The 20,902-nt window shown below is 41.0% G+C and overlaps 1 protein-coding gene across 5 annotated transcripts in view; it reads right to left on the reverse strand.

Moving 5' to 3' along the window:
- Positions 1-20,902, reverse strand: part of MSRA (methionine sulfoxide reductase A) — a 264,531-nt gene that overhangs the window by 133,622 nt on the left and 110,007 nt on the right. For 3 of the 5 annotated variants that reach the window (XM_042883492.1, XM_042883494.1, XM_042883495.1), the window contains exons 3-4: positions 10,565-10,684; positions 10,210-10,333 (exon numbers count right to left, since the gene is read on the reverse strand). In XM_042883492.1, coding sequence (XP_042739426.1) covers positions 10,210-10,333; positions 10,565-10,684 — 244 coding nt within the window. The remainder of the gene's footprint in view (positions 1-10,209; positions 10,334-10,564; positions 10,685-20,902) is intronic. The other 2 variants (XM_042883497.1, XM_042883496.1) reach the window with 1 other exon arrangement.

Below are 20,902 nucleotides of genomic sequence, written 5' to 3' on the forward strand. Positions count from 1 at the left end.
GCTGGGTAGGAAAGAACACCTCCTGCCAGCAGGGAAGCTGATGCCATGTGATGTGCAGCCACGAAGAAAATTCTTCTTCCTTGGTGTCAAAGTGAAAACCTCCAAAGATGCATTATAGAAGTCTTTTAGAGCAAGAACTGCTCAGAAAAAAAGTTGATGTTTTCAGATCCCCTAAGAAGGATCTGCTGTTTGTTTTTCCCCCATTACCACGCTTTCCCCCATTTCCCAACTTCCCTGTTTCTTTGTGCTCCGCTGATAGGACAGAAATACAGCATGTTTTTATGGAATAATCATTACTGTGGCAGAGGGTTAATAACGTAACTAATGCTCTTTTACACACATACACTCCTCAATGGACATACTGATCCTGTCAAGAACCAACTTTTAGCAAAATGTTGGCTAATTACAGCAAGTTCATCTTGAAATGTCCTGAACCGGTTCAGCTCTAGAGTCAATGAAACCACAAGTTTTCCCTCTATTTGTGAATGCCAAAAGCAAAATCACACTAAATGAACACATAAATTAATACAGCAATTATTAAAATCATGTCATCTTCATATAGCTGGAATCTGGGAGGTATACGAAGAAGGAAATAATGCCAACTTGTGCAGAAGGAGATTGTTAGATTGAACGGATCCTTGGTGTGAAGCAATACAGGAAATATATTTCAACTTACCAGCTGCTTCTGTCAGAAGTACCTTGAGTGGCTCATGGACTGTCCATTGAGCTCTGGTGGTGAAAATCTCTGCTGCAGTTCTAAATAGATCTGAGTCATGCTACTGATCTATGATTACAGCTTTTGCACCCTATTACTGAGAGGAAGTTTCCTACTAATGGAAATGGCAGATTTCCCATCACTTTGGGTCTTCAAATAAAAAACTGGATAATGGCCACTTCAGAAGCCTGATCTTTGTAGGTCACTACTGCGATTACAGCAGTACTTCGGGCTCCCAAGCAGACAACAGACAAATGTAAAGCTGCTACCTAGCAATAGGCTTTAATGGGAGTTTGCTGGTGGCATCATACCCCTTCTCTTACACCAGACATCTGACTCCATCATAATTTACAGCTTTTCCTATCTTTACCGTCTCCAGTGCATCAAAGAGTTCCTAACATATTTGGCTCTTCTAAAAGGAATGCACATAAAATGGATGAACTCAAGTCCCAGCTTACAGCAAATTATCAACAATAAAAATGAAAAGAGCACTTGCTGAAGGAGCATTCATTCATTGGCTTTACCAAGACAGGACTCCATCAGCAGGCTTCTTGATCACTTTCAGAAAACATTTCCTGCTGTGCAAAGTTATAATCCCTTGCTGTCTTATGAGCCTTTTCCTCCCATAAGGCACCCAGAAGCTTGACCAAGAAAATTAACAACTTTTTAGATCATTCTATTTAATGGAATAGTGTAGAGTTCTGAAAGGCAGAGGGTCATCCTTTTCAAGATGAAATCTTCCAATGGCCAAAGTGCCACTGTAAAACATTGTCTCCTTTTTTTAATTCATCCTTAAAATTTAGGAGCAGTGAAAAAAAACACCAGTATTCTACTCAGCACCAATTTCTTAATTTCTTTTATTTCTCTGTTGAGCAAAAGTAATCAGGAAAGAAAAAGCTATAATTGAGCCAAGTGTTATTTTCACTTAATTTTTTTGTGTGTGCTTAGCTAACATTAAAAAGTTACTTCTTTAGTGTCTGTCTTCTCTTTATAAATCTCTCTAAATAAGTAATACACTGCCTACTACTGTGTGTCATACTCCCAAAGGGATCTGAATGTTTTTTCTTATTTTTGTGTGAGTAATGCTGTGAACTTGCTTGCAGTCTGTCTTTCTCCTTGAAAGCACAGAATCTAGACTGGAAAAGACCTTTGAGATCACCAAGTTTAATGCTCACTGAGCATCCTTTACCCGGATATTACAGCCCCAAAGGCCCTGCCTCTACTATCACCAGACCAAATTCTTGTCTCAACCTGCGAAATTCATGTGAGAGAGCACACAACCAGAATCCTGCTTATTATAAACTTAGATGCAATAATCCTCTTGGGCACAGCTGAGCATGAAGAAGAACGCTGAAGTCTTGTGATTAGATTTCTTTTGTCATCATTCAACCGAGACATAAGAACTATGCAGGTCACGTGTATTCAAAATCTTAATCAACACAGTGAGGTAGTTTTGAATCTGTACGCCAGCATAGGAAGATGTTCTGTTATTGGAGTAAGTCAAAGCGTGCTGTGTTTACACACAGTCATTTCTGTACAGTCCCAAATTCAGGAAAAACATACTCTCCAAAACATCCACGTTATCTCAACAGCATTTCAGCCATGTACCACTCAGTGAAGACTTCAGCTTGAGGAAGGCACAGGAGTGGTGAAATACAATAAATGGACCACGATAGACAAGAAATACAGGGAGAATGCAAACACTTGCTACCACCAGCTTTACACATATCACACAGAATCACAGAATCACAAGGTTGGAAACGACCTGCAAGATCACCTAGTCCAACCACCCTCCCATTCCTATTAGTACCACAAGCACTAAACCATCTCTCGTAGCTCCTCATCCAGACGCCTCTTGAACGCTGCCAGGGACGGCGACTCCACCACCTCCCTGGGCAGCCATTCCAGTGCCTGACCACCCCTTGAGAGAAAAAGTTTCTCCTAATATCCAACCTAAACCTCCTCTGGTATAACTTCTGGCCATAAGGTCAGTGCTCTCTCAGTAGCTGTAGGTTCTCCCAGGTTTCTTCAATCTCCAGTCTCTGCCCACACAACATTATCTTGCCTGTGGGTTTTTCCTCTTTCTTTTGACTTGCAGTCTCACTTTATGCACAACACTTAAGTATTACATCCCACAAATAGTTTTCATGCATCAGAATACACCCAGGTAACCTCAGCAGGGTTACAGTCATTTGTACTTCTGGAAGGACAGTTTGGCAGTTGGTCTTTACATTTCTATCTCTTCATACAGTCACAGAATGGTTGGGTTGGAAGGGACCTCAATGATCATGAAGCTCCAACACCCTGCCACACGCAGGGCCACCAACCTCCCCATTTCATAGCAGCCCAGGCTGCCCAGGGCTCCATCCAACCTGGCCTTGAACACCTCCAGGGATGGACAGGGCATTCACAGCCTCTCTGGGCAGCTGTTCCAGCACCTCACTACTCTCATGGTAAAGAACTTCCCCCTGACATCAACATAAATCTTCCCTCCCTCAACTTAAAACCATTTCCCCTTGTCCTGCTGTTATCTATCCTTGCAGAGAGTTGATTCCCCTCCTGTTTGTAGGCTCCCTTTAGGTACTGAAGGCTGCAATGAGGTCACCCCGCAGCCTTCTCTTCTCCAGGCTGAACAAGCCCAGCTCCTTCAGCCTGCCTTTGTAGGGAAGGTTATTTTTCCTCAGGAAAAAAAAAAAAAAAAAAAAAAAAAAAACAAAGCCAAACATAAAGAAAAAAACACTAACCACAACAGCAAAGGCGAGATATTTTGTAACGCTGTCCTTTTCACAAGCATTGGTATCAAAACCACCGTCATGTTTCCATGCCTAAAATGAGGAGCACCTTCTGTTTTCAGGCACAGTGACAAGGTGAATACCATGATCTAAATCAGCGTGGGGTCATTTCTGGAAATGAAGCTCCTTTGAGAGCTTGGTGTAGGCTGCAGGTCAGATTTTGCCTTTGACTCGTTTGGTAATGGGTCTTTCAACCTCTGGGGCTATCACATTTTCATCTTATATATATATCTTTAATAAAACCAGGAGATGAGAAAGACAGAAACGACACATCTCAGTGGAATACAATTCAAATGAAGTTGTTAATAATAAATAATGTATTTAGCTTTATATTGCTGCTACTACCTAAGCCTGTGATTATGGGCAATGCTGAGATAAATAGATAAAACAACAGAGAATAGCAGTGAGGCTATTAGGATTTGAAATTTGCCACGAGGCACAAGCAGGTATCTAAATAATAAATATCAGTTTAATTTCTTCAAGCCTCAATCTGCCATGATATTAGCCCTCAGAAGTCAGATTCTGAAACAGGAATGTTAACTTAACCTTGATTAAAGATGGAGCAGAAATCCCTTAGCACAGCAGCCAGCATCCCTTCTGGACAGGCAGCTTCTTGTTTTTCAGACAATGATGGGTAAAAATATTTGTTCTTCCTTTTATTTTTAAATGATGAATCCACAGCATGTATTTCTGTACCCTGGTAGACGAAGGCATAATGAGTTAATAAGAAACTCTTCTATTGAAAAAGAACATGTCAGTCATGTCAACAGCATCAATTTTCTAGGTAGAACTTCAATACAGCAGGTAACTGAAATTCAATGCATCTGTTATATTTCTTGTTGCCAAGGCTTTAACATTGCAGCAGCATCTGCTATCACCTTTCCAAGTGAAGTGAAATTGGTGCATTCATTTTATTTCATGACTTAGCAACTGCACTGAGGACGAATTACAGATTATAGGGTTATATAAAGGCTTTCTCTGCACATATAGGATCCAAGGACTACTGTCTCATGATTATAGACACAACTTATTCTGTGATCTAGTTATTAAAAATTAAATATTTTCTACTATATTCTGTTCTTCAGTTGCTGTAAAACTATTACAGAACAGTAATATCCACAGTACATGGCTCTAACTTTGATCAGTTTGATATTTTGTACTTTGATTGGTTTGCACTGGAACAGGTTGCCCAAGGAGGCTGTGGATGCCCCATCCCTGCAGGCATTCAAGGCCAGGCTGGATGTGGCTCTGGGCAGCCTGGGCTGCTGGTTGTTGACCTGCACACAGCAGGGGGTTGGAACTGGATGAGCATTGTGGGCCTTTGCAACCCAGGCCATTCTATGATTCATTCTAAGATTCTATGATACGATGATCTTTCTTTCCTTCCTGATGGGTGAACTAGGAAAAAAAAGAAAAACAAAAACCAACAGGTAGGAGGTAGAGCAACAGGCCAACCATATTAAGGCATGTTGTACAGATCGAGGCCTTGGTAAGCAACGGTATTCTTCACAGAATCTATGTCAGTAAAATTCCTATATGCTGATCTTACACACATTAAAAAAAGAACAGATAATGGGACAACAGGAATCTATTTTCTTGACAGAGAATTAATACTAAAAGAAAACATCCTGAGCCATTCCCATTACTGCTTGGAAGCGTTGATCTTGTGGACTTAGTTCATGAAAACCTTCAGATCCCTTTACAAGCCAAAGAAAGTGAACACTGGTAGCTTATATATTTAAGCATTTTCAGAAGTCAGACTCGTTTCAGAATGGGGCTGTGAAGTCTAAATTAAGGGCTTTTCAGGTAAGGTGGTGTCTCAGTATGCTGATTGTTGTTCATCTGTGTCACGGAGAGAATGAGAAATCTGAGACAGAAAGAAGCATCTCCCCATACTGCGTTGTCTTTATATTGCTATAGTAACTTGTGCAAATGCTAGAAAGACTTTCTGCTGTTGGTTTCTCTCTTTAGCACTGATATTAACGCACACTATGTCAAATAAGGTCTATGTCATGGAGTCAAGCCCTCTGCACGCATTTTCTTTCTTAAAGCAAAGACATGCCAACTATCAACTATCATGAATCCTAGTGCTGGTCTTGCCCTGTCTCATGTGGAGCGCAGACGAAGAAGAAAGAGAAGTAATTCTGTAAATCAACAGCTGACCAAAGGGGTGGGAGGTAACAGAGCAAGAAATTAGCTCTGCCTTTCTCCACTCTTTTCCATTAACTACTCAGAAGTCTTCCAGGTGACCTCCGGAAGCCCAAATGTCTTAAAGGGAATGGAAACTCCTACCTACCAGGGTCAGTCAAAAGACTAATTGGTACGCAATATTATCCATCAGAAAAAAAAAAAAGAAGAAAAAAAGTGGGCTTGCTGCATACAAAATGTAAAACAACTTCACATCAAGTATTTTATGTAACTCAAAAGAGGAACTAATTCCACATGGTGCACTTTAATATTACATTGTTAATTATTAAGGCTTGTGATCCGTATACAAGAGAATACGCTTCAGAAAGTTATTGAGAATTGACAAGATTATAAACGGGTTTAGCTAAACAAATATACTGTTATGTTCACTAAGCCCTATAACAAATAAAGGATAATAAACAGGCACATTCATCTATTTTTCTTCTATCATAGTCACTGAAGACAAACACAGGGGAAAAAAACCAAAACAAACCAAAATGACCTGCTTACATGTTAACAGCCTGGACCATAACGCTGTAGACTGTTCTGTTTTTAAGAAAATCATTGTTAGCTTCTGATTTTATATGGTAATTGTACATCACCAGTTTATGAATAACAACAGTAGAGTTTTTCCCTTCTGATTTCAGAGCCACTTGAGCTATGCAGATTTCAAAAAGCTTATGAATATACAGATAAATACAGAACTGCTCTGAACATCTGTAAGCAAAGTACAAAAATACTTTTCATGGCGAATGAACATCCTGTGCTGCCTAACGCTGGCCAAAATCGGCGTATTTATGGATTAGCCTAATGCACCAAATATAGCTCAAAATCCTTCACCCAGTCCAGAATGCCCTTTCAGGTTTTCATCTGCAAGGTTGTCACCATACAACATAAAAATAACTTTTTAGCACCGTGTTTATAAGCTACAGAATAACTCAATTATCTCTTAGACATCAATTTAACGTGGCAATGCCACACCGTCTGATTGGAGAACCTTCATGTGATCTACCTGGCACCTGGACAGAATGACACTGACTGAATGTCCTGAACAGAAGGAATTTTGTCTGGATGAGGAGCTACGAGATGTGGTTTAGTAGCTTCTGGTAGCAATGGTGATGGGAGGATGGTTGGACCAGATGATTTGCAGGTCGTTTCCAACCTTGTGATTCTATGATTCTATGATTTTATGACACTGAGCTGAACCATGACATTCCTACCTCCCCAACAGAGTTAGATTTGGCTGCTCTTCAAGGTCTATGAAGATAGGGGTTTGCTCTTACAGACTGAAAGAAGATGAAAAGATACTTATGACTAACAGACCAATTGTGAACGTGAAGCAGCGTATCAAATCACAGTCAATACACTCAAGGGTCTTCGTCTCAGTAATTCCTACACCCACAGGCATTTAAATGCAAATACTAGTGCCATGTTACTACAGATTTTTAGATCAATTACATTTAAGGTAGTGTTCTCCACACAGGACTTCAAGCAAGATGTTTGTTAGGATTATTAAGGAACATCCTAAATTCACAAGAAATCAAAAACCTTCCAAAAGCTCTATGAGCCAAAAGATGTAGAAAATATTCCTACCCCTCTTGGTAAGACAGAAAGCGGGAACTTTTTCCTATGCATTCCAAATACGTATATAACATGCTTGGATCAGATACATGATCAAGGACTGGAACTTCATGCATCCAAGAACAAGAAACTGGAAAATCTCAGCAGGCACACAGTTCCCTGCCTCCATACATACATACACTGACAATGTATGGCAATACTCCTAGCTCCAGACAGAAGGATGAACAGTAAATGTACATGCACACATCATAGAAACTAGATGATCATTATGGTCCTCTTCAACCAAGGCCATTCTATGATTCCATGATTCTATATCAATTACAGGTATCCAATTACTTTGAAGAAGTCCAAGGGCAATCACAAAAAGCTGTCAGATGTGACCACAGCGTGGCAGGTGCGATAATCTCACACATCTCAAAAGGCACTAAATCCTTGTAGGGAATCAAATCAAAAAAGCACCATTGGTTGATACGTTTGAAGAGCCCTTAGCTTGGCCATAACGGTAAATCCACGCCATTTTGTCTCAGGTCTTGCTGATGATCTGCTTTTGGAACAAGGGCTACATGCTCAATCCAAAGAATTATTGCTTATATTCCTTCAGAGCAGAGTGCCAGGAAGGTGCTGGATTAAAATAACTTTCCTGCACAGATTCTCCAGCCTGCATGGGTTGAATGCAAAGCTCAAATACTTGCCAAGCAGAAAACTTTTAGTGGCATTAATGTGCTTTCTAGAGCTGGATTTAGAGGCCACAACTGTTCAGTGTTTGCCATGGATATGACTTTGTCAGAACAGACGAAGAAGAAAGTGGCAATCACTTGTGTGCAACTGAAGTCTACTGCTTCATAAGTTGCTCTCCCCAATGAAAACTACGGCAGCCAGAAGCAGCCAGATGGCAATATCTCAGGGGGGCTGGTGAGAGCTCTCTACAGAGACTTCCAAAAGGCATGTTCAAAGATGAAACAAAATCTGCCAGAAAAAAAAAAAATCAGAATAAAATCAGAATAAAATGGAGCTAGAAGAAGCTAAGTAGGAAGAAAAAAATTAGCATGCAGGAATCAGCACATTCTCCAGTTCAGCTCAGCTGCACCACTAGGAACAGAAATATGCAGCACATATGCATCCCATTTATGTTCACAGAGACAAGGCTGTGAAATATGTGCTTATCCTTATGGATATCTCTGAGGAAAAACTCCACCAGTGTCCAGTACCTGGAGGCATACAAACATCCACCACGTGAAAGTGTATAAAAACAAGCACAGGAAAATTAAATACAGCTGTGGTTTTGCAATACCAATCTAACAACGAAACTGTCAGACTTTGCAGATAGTTTTTTTCCATTTCTTTATTCCTGGATTCTTATTGTTAAATTACCATTTTTGTTCACTGCTGATGAAATAACACAAATAAAGTTGCATCAGAAAGCTTTCAAAGCATCTCCAAATCAAATGCAAAGCACACAATACTGTGGACCCATCCCAAAATATAAAACCAGCATATATTGTATAGGATTAAAAGACGTGGTATCTTTTTTCTGCTCCCCTGACTACACCTTGTCCTGTGCTCACATCCTCCCTTGGCCAACAGCCAGCACTCAGGGTTTTGGAGAAAGACTCTACAGACCAACAGGACTAACCTCAGTGCATTGGTGCAATGAGTACATTGGGAAACAGAAACTATTCTGCACATCCCTACTCTGTATATCCCCGTTCTATGCAAACGATCTAATTAACGTCCAGATCATTAGAGAGAGTGACCAAACAATGACAGATAGGCCAGTGACCATATCACAGAATCACAGAATTGTAGGGGCTGGAAGGGACTTCTGCAGATCATCGAATCCAACCCTCCTGCAAAGCAGCCTCCCTACAGCAGGCTATATATGCTTACAAATTCACAGATGATGCAGAGAAATGATCAAAGCAGACAGCACAGGAATATTAGGAATTGAAAGCATTAGGAAGCAACAGCTTGTACAGATAGTAGGACAGGCATCAATGATCCCTCAATAGGTGGTATTTCCCTTTGCTGTTTTGCAGGAATCCTGGGTCTCTCTGCATTAGTTAATACAAAAGCATAGCATCCTTCTTTTTGTTCTAGACATTTTTACATTTCTATGTACTGCTCTGAGTTACCAGCAGAAATTCTCCCTAATCTGTACTTTTTCTTTAGCACTTACAAGGCAATTTCTTACTAGCCCTGTATTGTCTATAAAATACCACTTTAAAACCTCTTTTTTCACATATTTTTTACTTTTTCTATAAAGTTTTTCCTGTTCTGAGTGCCTTGCAGCACTTCTCCATGGTTGCTAGAGTTCCATTATTTGTTCGTATCACTGAATTCTTTACACTCCATCAACCCCACACAATAGATTGTTAGTATGTAAGTACATCAACTTCAGCATTTGGCATAAAAAGGGCTATCAAGAAAATAAAGCAAAAGCAAACCTACAAGTTGTTCTCCATCATAGATCACAGGAAAGCAAGAATTTACTTTAACAGCAACATGAGTCAGTTAGGTGCCAGTGGTTCTGTGTTTTCGATCACAGAAAGAAACTGCAGTAGATTATCAGTGTTGTTGAAGGATTAGTGTGGAGTGCAATGAAAAATAAAGGCAAGGATTTGATTTGGAGATGATAGGATGCTGTGCAATGAACTACATACAAATTTAACACATTTTTAATAATAACATAAATGAGAAACCCAGACTTTCCCAGGAGGCTATATGGAAAGAAAAGGGAGAAACGCTCACTTTCTGCTGTCTATACTCAAATATGGGTAAAATTTAAGTCAAAATTCATACTTTTTTTAAAAGACACATTTGCATAAGCTGCAGAAGAACCACTTCCTGAGAAAATGCATTAAAACACAATAAGCAATGAAGAAAACCTAAAACTTGTATGTTTTTTCCTTTTTTCTCAAAGTATTTCTACCTTACCGATTGGTAGGAGATGACAGTGGGATGAGTGCACCGTGGATGTCCCTGCAGTTCAGGACATAGGGGAGGTAGCAGTGTTCTGTAAATAGCTCTTCAGTGGCTGCAGTCAGGCCTTCACTCTTTATTGTCACAGAATCATACAGTCATAGAATCACCAAGGTTGGAAAAGATCTACAGGATCATCCAGTCCAACCATCCACTGATCACCAACACTTCTCACTAAACCACGTGCCTCAACACAACGTTCAAACGTTCCTTGAACACCTCCAGGGTCTGTGACTCCACCACCTTCCTGGCAGCCCATTCCAGCACCTGACCACCTCAAAATCCTTAAAAATCAAAGAGACAAGCTTACCTGAACAGACTTCTTTGTAGGTAGGATTTGGAGTATACCCTCCTGCGTAACCCACATGAGTGGAGTAGACTCCTTTCTGTCTCCAAAACTTCCTCTCAGCTCCCCAGAAGCAGCCCATACCTGAATATTGCATGAAGTACATAACAATATGTCAAAATCTGCTCAGTGCTGAATCGTTCATCTGCATATTCATTGATATAGCTCATGTAGCCAGTATGTGATGGCCAAGCACTTCCCAAGACTACATGTGGAGTAATTACACTGATAAATCCATTCTGCATCAGTGCACAATGCAAACATAGGTTTATTTTATAATGCTTCTGAATGAATGTTAGCATTACAGAGTACAAGTCCTGTAAGGGTTCAAAGGCTCAAACAAGGAGAATTTTCATGCAAACAAAAATTACTTAAAATGCAATTGCACTGTTTGTACAGCACCATTTTTACTCCAGTTGATTAGCAAGCTGTCAAAACACAATAATTTGTATTAATGGCAAACAGTTACTTAATTTTCTGTTTTCAGGCATGTGCAGTCTTTAAAGATGGCAATAATAATGGATTAAATTATACACAGTACAGGAGGAAAAATGCTTTGATTTAACAAGTTATGCATACACATATTTGATGTTCAGACAAAATTTCAGGATTCATTCACCCACATGGCCAGTTATCAAAAGGCCATTGTCAACAGGTGTAAATTAGCAAAAGCCTCCAGATAGCAGGAATCAAGCATATGGTGTGAAAGCCAAGGGGAAGGAAGAAACAAGCCTAACATTCACAATTCTCTGATGGCTTAAATAGTTCAGAGATGTTAGCTATGATTTGAAGGACTTTATGAAGCTGAAACACGTTGTGTACACTCTAGTAACTCTAGTAGGTTGGATATTAGGAAGAATTTCCTCACAGAAGGAGCAGTGATGCAGTGGCACAGCTGCCCAGGGAGCTGGTGGAGGATGTTCCAGGGTGGGGGGGAGGTGTTCCAGAACCCTGGGGATGCAGCACTGAAGTAGGCATGGTGGGGTGGGCTGGGGCTGGGGTTCTCAGTGGTCTTTTCCAATCTTATGGATTGTATGATTCTAGGATTATTTAACTCATCCCTGATTATGGGTAATGTGCTTTCTCTTTCAATGATAACATATGTTCTAAAACATTAAAGCTAGTAAAAAATCAGCTAGCCACTGATTACACTTAAAAATCAATGACCCATTATGAGTTTTCTATTGATAACAACACAGATACGACAGGTTGAGAAATTACAGAAATGTCCCTTCAAAGTTCAACTAGAACAATTACGATCACTCACAAAGGCATATTCTTTCTTTGAGTCTCAGAGATTAGCTTCAGACTTACTTTGACCAACTCCTATTGTAACAAACAAAAATACAGAAGTGATGACTCAGAATGTTTCAGGTGCTCAAGTGAGTCACGCCAACTGGGAGCCTAGCCTGCTCCTGGAGACCTTGGATAGAGACAGGCATCTCCTGAGTATCATTCAGTTCAAAGAAGATAGAAAGTCATCCTTCTAATTGCATTTTCCATGGACTACAGAGACAGCTATAGCTATTAAATTTGGGTTCTTCAGCTAGGGTTGTTAGAGTTAGGGTGGTATGGTTAGGTCACGGTTGGACTCGATGATCTTTAAGGTCTTTTCCAACCTGAGTGATTCTGTGATTAAACTAGGCTGGTGAGAAAGTACTGAAGGATCAATCTTGAATCTGTCCCCAGATTTTGCAGAAAGAACATTCAAGAATTCTCACTTTCTGCAGTTCTTTATTATTTATCCAATGCTAGAGTTGTACATACCTCTTGACTCTTTCTTCATATTGCTTTATCCACGAGGACATTTTAGAAGCATTCAGAATTAGACTGATGCTACAATCTACACAGATGAACGTTCCTATGTTCACTACACATGCTTTCTAAGAGGAGGATGGGGGTGCCTGGACCCTAGGCAGGTGGAGTGCCAAATATCTCCTCAGTTTTCAGTGGACACGAGATGCCCCTGGTGGAATTGACTGGATCACACTGTGGTGACACTGGAGGTTTACAGGCAAGTAGTCACTAGTCAACGGATCAAGAGTACAAAACATCAGTGAGAGAAAGCCCAACATGGAATTAGATGACTGAATTCTGCCCAAGTTTCTCTGACTGACAGTTTTGTGCCTGAGAGCTACATAAAGCAAGTAAATGCTGATAAGGTCCACTGTCTTGAGAAAAAAAAAAAAAATCATTATTAAAGAAAATCTTATGACTTTCTCTGTGTCATAAAAACCCAGAGCCACTCTTCCTTCCCATGACCAGTAGACCAAACCCCACCAGTTTCAGTAACCTAGAACATAAAAACCTTGAAATCATAGAAACATCCGGATTGGAAAAGACCTCCAAGACCATAGAATCATAGAATGGCCTCGATTGATAAGGACAATAATAATCATCTAGCTTCAACCCCCCCTGCTACAGGCAGGACTCAGAATCATAGAATCATAGAATCACAAGGTTGGAAACGACCTACAAGATCATCTAGTCCAACCATCTCCTCATCACCACTGCCACCACCAGCACTAAACCACATCTCACAGCACGTCATCCAGACGCCTCTTGAACGCTGCCAGGGACGGCGACTCCACCACCTCCCTGGGCAGCCATTCCAGTGCCTGACCACTCTCTCAGAGAAAAAGTTCTTCCTTATGTCCAACCTAAATCTCCTCTGATACAACTTGAGGCCATTACCCCGTGTCCTGCTTGTTGCCTGGGAGAAGAGGCCAAATCCCTCTTCACCACAACCTCCCTTCAGGAAATTGTAGTGAGTGTAGACTTCCAACCAGGAGCCTGGCTTTGAATGCTTCCAGGGATGGAGTATCCATAAGATCATGAAGTCCAACCTGAACACGCGTTGCTGAAATCTCTAAAATGTAGTACTACATGGCCCCATTCTCACAGGAGACTTGGACACACATTACCTTATTGAGACAGCCTGGACATGTCAGCTTTGCTTTGTGGAGAAGAAAATGTTTTGGGGCATTCACGAAATCAGAAATTCTGTACCTTTCTTTTTTTGGCATCCGAGACAAATAACTTTGATTTTATAGGGATGATTCCTTGATGATTTTTTTTGAGTAATTCATTCCACTGCAGACATAGTAACCATCATGGACTTGTTGCTCAGAAGACTGGAGAGACTGCCTCACCATGACAACCTAATTATGGATCTGTGCTCTGAGCACCTGGGACAGCATCCAATATTCAGCTTTGAGTTCATACATGGGCCCAACTTCAAATACAAAGTAGAAGTGTTCATTGCTTTCCTATTTCAAGATGTCTGGAAATAATGATAATTAACCATAGTGTTTGCTGACTCTCCTTGATCAATAATTATTGCTTAGGGTTCTCTCACCAATTGTCCTCTCCCACTTGAACTAATTACCTATATCTTCATCATGGTTTCTTCCACTATTTGTTCTCTGCAACCAGTTTATATATGAAATCATTGTGTTCCCCAGCCTCCCAGAAACAGACATTTTATTCTTTTGGTGAATGATTCTCATGATTTCTCAAGTACTCTGACACCTTGTGCAAACAATAAATCCTCACATCCACAAGAACAGATAAAATTGAAGTCATTGTCACAAGAAAACAACCTGCTAGTAAAGGGACATAATTTACAACAATACAACACTCAATTGCTTTCCGTGGAATTAATACATCCAGCAGCTGATGTTTGTTACTCTGATAAAGTGGGGCCATGTTCTACAGAGAAATTGTCACAAGGAGAGGAATATTAAGAATAAAACCCCTTTCAGTGCTCTTCTTCAGAGCACTGATGGTCTGAAGCCACATTCATAGTGCTAAAATTGGGAAATAACCTCAATTAAAGATGTCATGTACTCCTGTAGTACAAATCACAGAATCACAGAATCACAAAATGACTTGGGTTGGAAAGGACATCAAGGATCATGAAGCCCCAACCCCCCGCCACATGCAGGGCCACCAACCTCCCCATTTCATAGCAGCCCAGGCTGCCCAGGGCCCCATCCAACCTGGCCTTGAACACCTCCAGGGATGGACGGGGCATCACAGCCTCTCTGGGCAGCTGTTCCAGCCCCTCACCACTCTCATGGGGAAGAACTTCGCCCTGACATCCAACCTAAATCTTCCCTCCCTCAACTTAAAACCATTACAAAGCAGTTTACTTCCTCTAATTTCTACTATTCCAGTAAAAAATTGAAGATGTTCCAAAAAATTAGATAAAACTCAGGGGGAAAAAACAATATAAAGCAGCTGAAAAAAGAACATAAAAAGGAAATAAGCCACCCATACTATAACGTGAAGCCAGCAAAGATAAATTTGATTTTAAACTATTCATTGAGTATTTTGCATAATCCTCAGTACTGGTTAAGTGAGCTCAGCTTTAGTGTTAGATAGCAAGCGGCACTCCTAAGGGAAAGAAAAGAAGGGAAATACTGGGGAACATGCTCTTATGCCCAAAAAAAAGCATAATTTGAACATAATGGGGATGGCAGGAGAGTATTTAAGAATTAAAGATATTTGTCACTTTTTAATTGCTAATTTGTAAAACAAAAAGTATTCTTTGAGTGATGGGTTTTGACTGACTCTTAATTGGAATTTCAAAAGGCATTTAAAGACTTTATGCTTTTGAACTTCAAAAACAAACAGATTCAAATGACAGGCTTTAAAGGTTCATTCATCCCTCTAAATAATATTAATCACACAATTCGGGAATAAATGCTAATACTGCTATTCCTTTCTAGCATCCACATCCTTCTTCTCAGAGCATTCCCTTTATATACATATATAAATAGACAATATATATATATATATCTCCTCTGAACAACTCTCTTTGTACACAGCTCAGTGAAGGAATACGTGTTTCCATAGGCAACCCAACCATTAGCACGCTTGTTAAAAAAAGTTTATAAAGCTTAAGTATTCTTATAAAATAATGGCAGCAAAATATTGCTCTGATAAGAGAGATAAGCACCCCATTGTTAAAGATAACATGTAACAATTCTGAAATATTCACAGAGCTAAACTGAGCAAAATGGAACTGCAGGTGTTTACTTTCCGGTGAGATTAATCACTTTACAGATAATGTATTGACAAACGTCTCCATTGACTGTAACAGGAGTTCATACATTTAGAGATTAATTCATTTGACTGAAGAGAGACATCCAGGATGGGTCACTACCTGACCCATCCCTGCAGACAGCCAAGGTCAGGCTGGATGGGCTCCGAGCACCTGACGAAGCTGCCGGTGCCTCTGCTCATTGCAGAAAGTGGGACCAGATGGCCTTAAAAGGTCCCTTCCAAAAGCAACTGTATAATTCCATGATTCTTCAATTTGAGATGACTTAGGATATCGATGACACCTACATCTGCTGAAGGCTGACCAACGCGACATGGGACTTGAGAGACGTGACACGGGCCCTTCATGAAAGGCCAGGTAGAAGCCCATACCAAATACAACTATTTGTATATTTAAGGAGAGAGAAATAAGCCTGTATCTTGCATGTAGACATTACAAAAACGTGAACATTTTTAATCTAGTTGAATCAAACCATACAAAATAAGTTGTGCTTGGAAGCTGCCCATTTTTCTTTGGTGGCTAAAAAAAGTACCTACCATGAGCAGCTCGGTTGCAGAAGTGTATGTGTGGGTCTGTAATTAAGCCACATAAAACCTAAGCAAAATGATTAATTACAGTTATTCCAGATCTATTCTGGTAATCATGTACTTAGCTTTCAGTACTATTAGATTCTTTATTTCCTGTATTGCATGCAACAGCCATTGCACAGGGAAAAAAAAGTAAAAAATAAATAAAAACAGATTGGAAAACCTGTTTAAAATCATGCAACATTCAAGATGTGTTCCCCTCTAATACAAGAAATTGGAAGATCCTACACAGGGAACCCTTATTCACCCTCGTTCTGCTCCCCTTCCCTGGTATTTCTCCCTATCACATCTTTGAATAGCACTCCATTTCCATGCCCTTTCCCTGATAAAAATTCCTATTCATGATTCCATGATGTAAAGTGGGCACAGGCGGTGCATTTGCATCAGAAGGGCATTCCTGATCCAAATTAAAACCTAATAAGACCCATCCATGCTGTACTAATTAAAGTCTATTAAGTTGTGAGCCCCGTAGATGTTAACAGAGACTGAAGCTTCAGGGACTCTCAGCTTTCCATTTAGAGAAACTCACAGTGGGTGTATTGTTTATAAAGTCTGGCTGGTTTTCCTATTTTCTCTACAACGCATATGCATCCATGGCATTTTTATTCCATCCTTTCTTTATTCCTGTGTCCTTTACCTTTGTGTCCCTCTTCTCTGGGCACCCAGCGCTTGCACAGCCTGACTTCAGCTGACAGCCCATGACCTTTGGTTGCTGCCAGCTTTACCTACCAGCATTATCTCTTCCTACCCTCCCAGCAGCCCAATCGGACATCCAAAGAAGACACTTTTTGTCTAATTCTGAGAAATGAATGCATTATTTCCATGACATGCCAAGGTTTTTTTGGCCCACAGCCTGCAAGCTCTCCACCCACACTCTGAGCAGCAGATTAAGAAGCGGTTTCAACGTCAGGCTGATAGCAGTGCTTCACTGCAGAAGATGAACGCAAAGGATAGGGATCCTGCTCCTCCTTCTGTTTGAAGGATTTGAGAAAGTATGCTTCTGCTAATAGGGATAAATTTAATATTTTAATGTACTCTCAGAAAAATAAAAGGTGCTGCTGTGATGAGGGAACAAAAAGCAGAATGCCCTGGAAACTTCCCCCCTAAGCCCAGCTCACCATAGGGAGGAGGACAGGGAGACCTGAGAGCAGCATTTCAGTACCTGAAGTGGGGCTGCAGGAAAGAAGGGGACTGAGATTTCAGTGGGAATCTGTTGGGTTAGGACAAGAGAAAATGGCTTTAAACTAAAATAGGGGAGATTTAAACTGGATGTAAAGAAAAAGTTTTTTACAGTAAGAGCAGTGAGGCACTGGCACAGGTTGCACAGAGAGCTGGCGGGTGCCCAGTCCCTGCAGACAGCCAAGGTCAGGCTGGATGGGCTCTGAGCATCTGATGGAGCTGTGGGTGTCCCTGCTCAGTGCAGGGAGTGGGACCACATGACCTATAACAGTCCCTTCCAACTCAAACTCTGTGATTCTATCTACTCAAAGCTCAGGAGCACACCGAACAGGAGTGCAGCCTGTGCCAGCATACGCTCTGAAGCCCTGGAAGCAGCGATGCTGCCAGCTGCTCAAACCCAGCCAAAAGGAGCTGGGGCACAGGCTGCTCCTCTCCATGGAGGCAGCAGAGGACAGCCAGCCGCACATCCTGCCACTCGTCCCACTGCTCGCCGGGAGCTGACGGCACAGCTGCCAAAGCCCTTGGCCAGTCTAGAATTTGGCCCGAAGTCTGAACACGATTTATTTAGTTACCTCTATAAATCTGGAGAAGCCTAGCAAATGCTCAGCTGCTTTGAACTGACTTTTTTTTTTTTTCCCCCGGTTGGAAGGAATAAATTGAACCTCAGCAAGCCTGATAGTGTCAGGACAAGGTGGAATGGTTTTAAACTAAAAGAGGTGATTTATATTAGGTATTAGGAAGAAATCCTATACTCAGAGGGCAGTGATGCCCTGGCACTGCTGCCCACAGCTGTGGGTTCCCCATCCTTGGAGGTGCTCAAGGCCATGGATGGGCCCTGGGCAGCCTGAGCTGGTGGGGGCACCCAGCCCATGGCAGAGGTTGGGGCTAGATGGGCTTTAAGGTCCCTTCCAACCCAACCACTGTATGATTGTATCATTCAAGTCGTATATCCATATAATAATGTGTATTACATAGATTTCTGCCAAGTTCAAACAGTGTTTGATCAGCCTTTTCTCTTAAAAAGCTGTGGAGTGCGGTTGGTACAGCTTTCTGGTTGAAGTACATTCAAGTGCCAATATTTTTAAGCCCTTGCCAGACAGATATTTGTTTATGCTGTGTGCATCTCAGCTGTGGGGACCATTAATTCTTTGTACTTCTCAGGTTGCAGTGGATACTTTGGCTTCACCTTGAAGGGCCAGAAGAAGACTTTGTACACAGCCCAGAGCCTACTTACAGTTCTTGTACCCATGGTTAAAACACTTTGTCTTGGATTTATACAACTCTGAAGCACTTGTCTTCCCGTAAGCTAGGTTTTAGAGTCGTGGAATTATAAAGGGTTGAAAAGACTCATACAATGACCAAGTCCAACCACTGACACATCACCACCATGCCGACTGACCGTATCCTCATTGCCACATCTTCACATTGATAACCTCCATTGACACTGTCCCTACCGCCTCCCTGGGCAGCCTGTTTTTCTGTTTGTTCGACACAGGGAAATATTCCAGTTTCTTTGGCTTCACTGTGGTTGAAGACACAGACCCAAAAGGAGCATGGGATCTCAGAATCACATGTAAAAGGAGTGAATACAGCTTTATCAAACAGATTTACATTGCTCGTGTACTTACAAGGGCCAGAAAAGGTGAAACTATCGAAGCTGCATCCCAGTAATCACCAAGATCAAAACACAGCATGAATTACCTGAAATGAATTTGCTGTGAAATTTTTCAAATTCCTGTTGAGAATCTGGAAAGAATTTCAGATTCAGCCTGAAATGTAATGTCATCTTTTACATAACACTGTAATATGTAGGGCGCTTTGGTGAGCCATCTGGATGCATATAGGATTAATGTTATCAGTCAGGATTTGAAATAAAATTGTATCATTGATGTCTTTAGGGGTTTAACGCGCATGCAGCAAGGGAATATTTGAGCAATCACAAAATATCTGAGACAACTGGAAAACAATCAACTAAGAAATGGTTGTGAGGAATATTAAAAAAAAAAAAAAAGCCTGAAATGGAGAACAAGCTCAGCTGAAAGAAATAAAATTCCTGATGACAGATGGCATTAAGCGGATGATCTTCCTAGATAAGCGTTGGCTCTAATGCTACAACAGGGTTGATAAATATGTTGAACAGCTTGCCTGGGGCAAGTCAAACAAAGCCCTCGGCAAGAAATTTAAAATGCAGTTTGCCTAACAGAGCAACTAAAGAGGAATTTCTTGGCTCACCATTTTGCCAAGATGTGTTCTGTTCACGCTGCATGAATTCCCAGAGAAACTGTTGGGTTTGCTTCATTTTCCATAGGAGAAGCAGAAGCCTCATGTTCATTCAAATTACCAAATGGCCAGGCAATTCAGTGCTGCCAGTATGGTGGCTGCTGACATTCAAAGAGCGCGTGGGCGCGTGCGTGTGCATGTGTGTGTGTTTGTATAAAGCCTGCACAACACATTATTGTAAGAGGAAAAGGAGAACATCATAATAGAAAGGGAGTATTTTACTGTCAACAGAAAAACTGCCATGTTCTCAGCAAGAAAAATACGCGTAACGTGTCGTAAGTGAGACTTTAGAAAGACCCTATAAGGCAACAGCACTCCAGCTGGGAAAAGGGCTAGATAGAGAGCCAGAAAGCGGTTCTTAAAATGTATTTATGCAACCCATCATAAAAGCACTTTACAAGTTAGCAATAATATGAAATCAACAAGATTTTAAGAAATTTGAAGCCAGTATCAAGGATAGCAATAGGATATAAACCACGGCTACCATGAACTTCACAGTTATAACAGGAGAGGTTTCAGATATTCCTGTTCAAATGCAGTTTTGATCTTAACCAGCAGAGAGCAGGGAAATACACATCTCAGTGTACTAAAATGCTCTCAAAGATGGCCTTATTCACTGCCTTAGTATTCTTTCCCCATGCAATAAACTGGAATAGTTAAGCCAAGTTGCTCTCTGGTGAGTCCAGATAGTAAGAAAATTCCATCATCACAATCCTCTGCTGGAAAACTTTTTTCTAATTTCCAGAAACTGGAAGATATGGACCATCCATAAACCACTTGTATACTCATTCAAAAGGTTGGCATCACAAGCTGGGTAGGGAATATGTGAAAACAGCAGTGGCCAAACTTCCTGACCTTTGAGAGAACCTTTCAGGAAGCTCATCTCAGGTCTAAATAATCAGAACTAGCAGTGTAAATTGCTTCTAAAGGTGAATAGGATGAGAAGCAGATCTTGAGAGAGTGAAGAAATAGAAGCGCTTCTGTGGCTCTGCCCTTTTCTGCATTGCTGGACTACCAGCCGTGTTCCTCATGGCTGTTCTGAAACTGTTTGTTGTACATCAATCACACTCAGCATTCCCTTAATTCTTAATTAGGAGAGAAAGGTTAAAAGGAGTTGGCAGATGTGCAGGATTTGTTGCCACAAATATATACAATTCATAGGCTCTACTTCACAGCTCCCAAAAGGGC

Source organism: Lagopus leucura, unplaced genomic scaffold (genome assembly GCF_019238085.1).
Source record: "Lagopus leucura isolate 7727_CA_CO unplaced genomic scaffold, USGS_WTPT01 Super-Scaffold_100038, whole genome shotgun sequence".
NCBI classification, from domain to species: Eukaryota; Metazoa; Chordata; class Aves; order Galliformes; family Phasianidae; genus Lagopus; species Lagopus leucura.